This window comes from Terrapene carolina, unplaced genomic scaffold, assembly GCF_002925995.2.
Source record: "Terrapene carolina triunguis isolate 2854851 unplaced genomic scaffold, T_m_triunguis-2.0 Scaffold34909, whole genome shotgun sequence".
Taxonomy (NCBI): Eukaryota; Metazoa; Chordata; order Testudines; family Emydidae; genus Terrapene; species Terrapene triunguis.
In genome coordinates, this window is record NW_020699260.1 from 6,831 (window position 1) to 14,553 (window position 7,723).

General features: G+C 47.0%; 1 protein-coding gene across 1 annotated transcript; it reads left to right on the plus strand.

Annotated features, from left to right (window-relative positions):
• Positions 1–1,953: 1,953 nt before the first annotated feature.
• Positions 1,954–7,211, plus strand: LOC112122620 (olfactory receptor 51G2-like). The gene is made up of 2 exons (XM_026646326.1): positions 1,954–2,859; positions 7,203–7,211. The coding sequence occupies exons 1-2, from the start codon at positions 1,954–1,956 to the stop codon at positions 7,209–7,211; spliced, it is 915 nt and encodes a 304-aa protein (XP_026502111.1).
• The last annotated feature ends 512 nt before the right edge of the window (positions 7,212–7,723 follow it).

Below are 7,723 nucleotides of genomic sequence, written 5' to 3' on the forward strand. Positions count from 1 at the left end.
GATTATGATTCAAAATGATCCAGACAAACTGGAGAAATGGTCTGAGATAAATAGGATGAAATTCAATAAGGACAAATGCAAAGTACTCCATTTAGGAAGGAACAATCAGTTGCACATATACAAAATGGGAAATGACTGCCTAGGAAGGAGTACTGCAAAAAGGGATTTGGGGGTCATGGTGGACCACAAGCTAAATATGAGTTAACAGTGTAACACTGTTGCCAAAAAAACCGAACATCCTTCTGGGATGTATTAGCAGGAGTGTTGAAAGCAAGACATGAGAAGTAATTCTTGCATTCTACTCCGTGCTGATTAGGCCTCAACTGGAGTATTGTGTCCAGTTCTGGGCGCCACATTTCAGGAAAGATTTGGATAAAACTGGAAAAATTCCATGGGAGAGCAACAAAAATGATTAAAGTTCTAGAAAACATGACCTATGAGTGAAAATTGAAAGAACTGGGTTTGTTTAGTCTGGAAAGAGAAGACAGAGACAGGACATATCATGAGTGCAGGGCACTGGACTTGATGACCTCTTGAGGTTCCTTCCAGACCTATGCTTCTATGATTCTATGAATAAGACGGTTTTCAAACATCAGTCTGTACACGTCTCTGACCCCAAGCCTTCCCATTCTGACAGGGACCCAGGCCAGCCAAGGTCCTTCAGACTTCCCCAGTGCTGTCTGTGCTTCTCTGAAGAGCTTCTCAGCAACAGCTGCCCCATCTCTGGACAGACTCCCAGCGCAAGCAAAACAAGCTGTGTAACGAGGCTGGAGCCCGGAAATAGGCTCTTCCCAGCTTGTAGCTCCAGAGTTGTCTCTGAGCTTCCTGAAGTGGTTACTGAGAGATGACTGTTGTAGTAACTTGCACACTCAACTGGATATTAGTGCAAATATGCTGTTTGCACTATTCACCCATTTCTGACACTAACCCCTCCCCTGCCCAGCTGTAGTAACTGTCTCTGTTAGCTTGTAAATTGCCAAATATCTACAGACACTTCCATGGGGAGAGGATACCGGTCCTGTGAGGATGAAGAGAAGCCTGTAGAATGACCAAACTCTCTGGATTCAGTCAACTCTGGGGAGGCAAAGCACTTCAGCTTCTCTTGGAGGGATTCCTGGGTGTCAGAGAGCATTTGGTAAGGGAAACTTAATAGAGCCTGGTTCTGATCAAATTTACACATGTAAATCTGGAGTGACGCTGTTGAAGTCACTTTTATAACTCTCAGGAGTGGAGAAAATAAGTATCTATCTATCTATATATCTAATGAGGCAATGAAACATGTTTATAAATAGCTTCAATGGAGGAAAGATAAATGCAATGACCGTTTTCACCATGCTCTTGCAATGTGATTACCCACATGTCATGATACAGTGGGCCAAACTCAGAAGTGGAGGGCTAGAAAGGTGTGGGAAGGTCACAATTGTAAAATCTCACAGTGCTCAAGTAGGCTGTGGAACTCCCAGCCACAAGGTATCCAGAGTGCAAGCGCTTAGCAGGATTCAAAGAGGGCCTGGATGTTTATATGGGTAACCAGAAAATCCAGTTACAGTAGTGAGGATATTTTTGAAAAAGTCTTGAAGGGCTGTAAAGCTTCCCGATTTACAGCACAAAATACATCTAACTAGTGGGTGTCAGGGGGAAACTTTCCCTAGGAGCAGGTTATCTCATAGGTGCCTATTGCAGGGCTTCTTCCACCTTCCTCCGAAGCATCTGGAACTGGCCACTGGTTACTGGGCTAGATGGACTGTAGCTTTGATCCAGTCTGGCAGTGCCTATCTTCCTATCGGTGATGTAAATCCAAGACTAGGTTTTTGCTCATCTTCCTTGAGCTCCTGGGAGTCTCTAGACTTGCACTGAGAGCAGAAAGATGTCCTGTTAAATATCATCTAATCTCCTTTTCTTTCTCCTTTCAGGAAGGAGAATTCTGAACTCCTGGGACCTGCCCAGTACATTATGTCTGCTGTCAATGACACCAACTTCAACTCTGCAGTGTTCCTTCTCACCGGGATACCTGGGCAGGAAGACGTCCATCTCTGGATCTCTATGCCCTTCTGCTTCATGTATGTTATTTCGATAGTAGGAAATTCAGTCATTCTGTTCATTATAAAAACAGATCCAAGCCTCCATGAGCCCATGTACATTTTCCTTTCCATGTTGGCCGTCACTGACCTTGGCTTATCGATAGCCACCATACCGACAATACTGGGCGTATTCTTGTTTAACTCTAGGAGAATCAGCCTCGATGCCTGTATTGCCCAGCTGTTCTTCATCCACACACTTTCGTTCATTGAATCCTCCGTGCTCTTGTTGATGGCCTTTGACCGCTTTGTCGCGATCCGTGACCCGCTGAGATATGCTTCTGTCTTAACTCCACCGAGAATAGCTAAAATGGGACTGGTGTTTATGTTAAGATCAGTGGCCCTAATATTCCCACTCCCCTTTCTCCTGAAACGGTTCCGATACTGTCGAGCCAATGTCCTCTCCCATTCCTACTGCCTGCACCAGGAGGTCATGAAGATGGCTTGTTCGGACATCACAGTCAACAGTGTCTATGGCTTGTTCATAATTGTCTTCACAGTGGGGTTGGACTCATTGCTCATTTTTCTCTCTTATATGATGATCCTCAAAACAGTGCTGAGCATCGCGTCCCGCGCAGAGCGCCTCAGGGCCCTAAACACCTGCGTCTCCCACCTCTGCGCTGTCCTGGTCTTCTATACATCATTGATCAGCCTGGCTGTGATACACAGGTTTGGGAATAGCTCTTCTCACTTGCTTCAGATTTTCGTGGGCTACATCTACATGCTGGTCCCGCCCCTGATTAATCCAATCGTGTACAGCATGAAAAGCAAACACCTTCGTGCGAGGATAATCAGGGTGTTCATCAAGTGATGGATCAGTTCATCACCTGGCTCCAGCGCTGGTGATATGGGAGATGAAAAACACAGGGAATGGCAACAGCCACTTATTCCATCCTGGATCCTATTCACCTGAGGCCCCTCCCTCTTCCCCATCTCCTCCCTGCATCCCTACCCCTACTACTGCCCTTTACCCAAGGCTCTGCCCCCTCTGTAGGCAGGAAACCCAACCCTGACCCCAGGAAGCAGGGCAGTGGGGGGTTCCTGAGTAAGGGATGAGAATGGGACCAGAGAGTAGGAAAGCCTGTAATTTGGAGAAGACTGAATAAATGCGGCCCCACAAAGATGGCTTTTGTTTTAAGTATCCCAGGCTGAGAGTAAGTCTTTGCAAGAACCTTACAGGGAAGGGCAGCATCTCTCTGAGCCTCTGCACAGGTCAATAATAGCCCTGCCCTGACTCACAGTGGTGGTGGGAGGATAAATACATGCAAGGTGCACAAATACTCTGAGACCCTAAGATCAGGGCTATGTCAGGGTTCCACAGAGCAACACCTCTGACCTTAGCCTATAAAAGGCTTCTTACCACAGCCTCCTGTGACAGCTGGCTTCTGGGAAGCCCCATGACTCCGACCCCTTGGTGTCTGTGGCAGACGTGGGGGTGCTCGGGGTGACAGTGAGGGATAGGTTGTGGATTTCTGAGGGAGTGTTGGAGCATCACGGGATCGCTGGGAGTTTCAGTTCAGTCACTGGACCAGTGTTGGCCAGCCATTGAGGCTGAATCAGTCTAACTGCCAAACTATGGATCAACAGCCATGGGGTCCTCACCTTAGATGGTCTGGCTGGGAGAAAGCAGTCTGAGGGCAATGGTCAGCTTCACACATTGGCCCTGTAACACAGACACGGCTGAGCACTATGGTGACTGGGTCCAGGCTCACACAGGTTTCAGCAAAGGCTGCTTCCACAAGAAAGGGGCAAACAGAGGGGAAGATGCTCCGAGAAACACAGGAAAACTAGGATGGATTCAAAGAGCTCCTTGGCTTCCCAAAAGAATGTAAGTTGGGCCAGTTCTGTTCCTGTATGTCCAGAGCAAAACCTGTCTATCTTAGCTTGTAGTGAGATGTGAGATGGATGAGCATAGATGTCTGACAGCTGCTTGGTATTTAAAAAATATTTTCTCTAATCCTTTGTGCTGTTTGCTAATGAACTTCGTTTTAAGGAGGTCTGGTCACAAGCACCCAAAGGGAAGAGACTGATGTGTCCTGTCAGACCTGCTTGGTGATAAGCATTTAGCATAGATGGGGTGTTGTTCCCAGCTCAAAGCGTGGGACAATTGTAAGATTTCCCCCAAGACAAGAAAGGACCTGGTTTAGAGGGTAGAGAGACCATATATCCCAGTTTTACTGTTTAGATCCCAATTCTTCTTGTCCAGCGTCTATCCTTGTTGACTGTCTATCAACATTCAGAGGAGCAACTTGTTCAAGTTGCAGCCAAGATAATGATTTAAGGCCAGAAAGAGACATTACATAAACTAGTCCAGAGGTTCTCACTCGGGGGGGAGGGGTTCCCTCTGGGGGTGAGAAATGTATTTGTGGAGGTGTGTGAGAAGCTTTAGGGAAAAAAACTTTACTGTGCACATTTTCCACACAGCAACAAATAATTAGCAAATCTGGTTGCTCCAGACAGATCTAGTCATCAGATGGTGCTGTGGATTTGACTAGGTGGCACTGTGCATTTTCATGGATTTCTGTTAATCTTGAACAGCATTATACAAAGTTTTTGCCATCGGTACGTGGCTCCGTTTGCTACGGCGCGGTGTGCACATTTCATTGTACGCATGGATCACAAATGCATTTCTGCTTTTGCTCTTATTCCAATGGATCATTGGCTCATTCATGCAACAGAAAAAATCCCACTCCACTGAATGAAGTGAAGCATTACCACGCCATAGACCAGTATATGCATTTGTATGGTGGGGCGGGGAATGGGGACATAAACTCTCACAGACACAAAGAGAAGAGGGCGTGATCAAATAAGTTTGAGAATCATTGATCTAGTCTGACCTCCTGTATACCACAGGCTGCAGAAATACATCCATTTATCCCCATATTGAAATTTTTCCACTGGTTAAGTGCCCTCGCTGTTAAAAATGTGTGCCTCATTTCCAATTTTAATTTGTCTGGCTTCAATTTCCAGCCAAAGGTTCTTGTTATACCTTTCCCTGACAGATTAAAGAGCTGGTGTTTTGTTCCTGTGAAAGTGCTTGTCCACTGTCATCAAGTCAGCTCCCAGCCTTCCCCACTTCTACCCACTACACCTCTGTTTGTAGAGCCAAGGGAAAGCTGTAAATGACAGAGGAGTAGAAAGACCTGTGTGTATTAGTCAGTCCCATGATGGCTGTGAGCCACTGATGTGATGCTGCTGTGAACAAGGCAGATGAGATCCTAAAATGTCTCAGGAGAGATAGGGAAGTTGTTAATACCCTTATACCAGGCACTGGTGAGACCTTCTCTGGCAAACTGTGTAAAATTCTGGTCACGTGTATTCCAGAAAGAAGAATTCAGGCTGGGACAGGTGCGGAGAAGGGCTGCTAGGATGTTCAGGGCAATGGAGGGCCTGGCTGACGAGGAGACTGAAAGAGCTTGGCTAGTTTATCCTAATACAAGGCAGTCTGAGTGGGGTCAGACTGCTGTCTGAATACATCATGGGGAGGGTAAACACCAGGGAAGGAGATGAGGTCCTGAAGCTGAAGCACAGTGTTGGCAAAAGAAAAAACAGGGAGAAACTGTCCAGTAGTAAACTAAGGCTGGAAAGGAGAAGGAAGTTTCTGACCATCCAAGGAGGGAGGTTCTTGAACAGCCTCCCAACAGGAGCAGTGCAGGGTGGGGCAAACAATCCAGCTCATTTTAAATTGGAGCATACACAGGCTTACATAACGGATGATATCCTGTGGTCACAGTCGCCTGCCATAGAAGGGGACTGGGACCAAGGATGTTCCTTCCAGGCCTATGTGCCTGTAAGCAGTCTGAATGAGCTCTCCCCTGACATCTGGTGGTGAGCTGTGGAAAAGGACTTCAGGGGCTGATCTCATTTGCATGGGCACACCCACCCTGCCTAGCTGCTCAGCATGATGGGATTGCTGGCCTCAATGGTCACTTTGGCTGCTGTGGGATCCCCAGTCTCTTTTGTTATTGGGGCAAGGATAATAAAGCATCATCATACTGGTTGTGTGAATGAAGGACAACAGAACTGTACTTGGCATTTTCCAATTGAGGTACTCACTGTCAACTGAACAGCATTCACTAGACAGGGGACATGGGTTCCAAAGACCAGTGAGTTACACTCCACTGTGTAATAAAAAAACTAATTTAGAGTCCATTAAAAAGCAACAGAGGGTCAGACAAAGTGGGTATTCACCCATGAAAGCTTATGCTCCGATACATCTGTTAGTCTTAAAGGTGCTACAGGACTCTTGGTTGCTTTTTACAGATCCAGACTAACACATCTACCCCTCTGATACTTAGATTCTATTGAAAGTCTTGTTACATACTGCAGAGTAGCAATCAGTGACATCTAAGTCTAAGTACTAGATCTGCTTTAGGACAGTATCTCTGATGCAAGAGACTTCCCCGCTAACAGCTGAAATCACTGAGAGCTGTGATAAGTGGGGGCCCTGAAGACATCTTGGTGCAGCCAGCAGGATGGCTGGCTGAGAGGCATAGCCAGCAGGTGGAGAGACATGGCAATTAGGCATTGGTGCAGTGACTGAGGGCCCAGGCAGCAGAGTGTGTAAGGTGTCTCCTTATTCCCCCACCCCTTCCGCCCAGGCTAGGAGGTGACTCTGAGGATGCACCTCTGAACTCTAGGTATGCATGATCCAACAACAGCAGCTGTGAGTGAGGTGCAGGGAAAGGATGGGCACATTAATGAGACTTTTGGGAGCTGGACGACTTTGTTCATGATTTATGTTTATGCATCCTGTTTGTGGTGTTTCCCCAAAGTAATGCCACATTGTTTCCCTCCTTCATTAAAATATTTTTTGCTACACTCAGACTCTGTGCTTGCGAGAGGGGAAGTATTGCCACTAAGAGGCGCCCGGGGGTGGTGTGTAATTGTCCCAGGTCACTGGGTGGGGGCTCGAGCTGGTTTTTCATTGTGTTATTGTAAAGGAACCCCTACATACAGAACCTGGCCCTTTTTGCTGCCAGTTCTGACGGGCAGAAGTGTTACATGCCTATGGGTCACATTTCCCATTTTGTGTCTCGCTGGGAGCTCATGTGGAGTTGCTTGTCCACTGTGACCCTGCTCTGGGCCCTGGCCAATGGATTTGTCCCTCAATAGATTCAGGAGAAAGCATGACTCAGTGTTATCATCTGGAAAAGGAATTGTTCTTGGATTCCTGTTTAGTGATGTCACAGGAGTTTAATTCCCTGAGTTTCTGGTAATTTCTGCCAGCTGCCCCCTCCCCAGCCACTAGTCCCAGAGAGAAAGGATGGTTCAGGGTTGAAGTGCTGGCCTGGGACTCAGAAGAACTGGCTTCAGTTCCAGGCTCTTCCACAGACTTCTTCTGTGACCTTGGGCAATTCACTTAGTCCCTCTATTCCTAAGCCATATGCATTTTAATGTGGCTCAATGTGAACGTGTACAACTAGGAAGAAGGGACGCAAGCCATCCTTACTGGATGGGGGACCCAATTCTGGGAAGCAGTGAGTCGGAAAAAGACCTGTGGGTTCTAGTGGATAATCATCTGAACATGAGCTCCAAGTGCAACACTGCAGCTGAAAAAGCTGGTGTAATCCGGGATGTACATGCAGCGGAATCTCGAGTAGGAGCAGAGAGGTTATTTTACCTCTGTATTTGGTCCTGGTGCG

Bases quoted from the DNA above. Each gene is read 5' to 3' on its own strand.
- LOC112122620 (XM_026646326.1), top strand. From the start codon at position 1,954: ATGTCTGCTGTCAATGACACCAACTTCAACTCTGCAGTGTTCCTTCTC.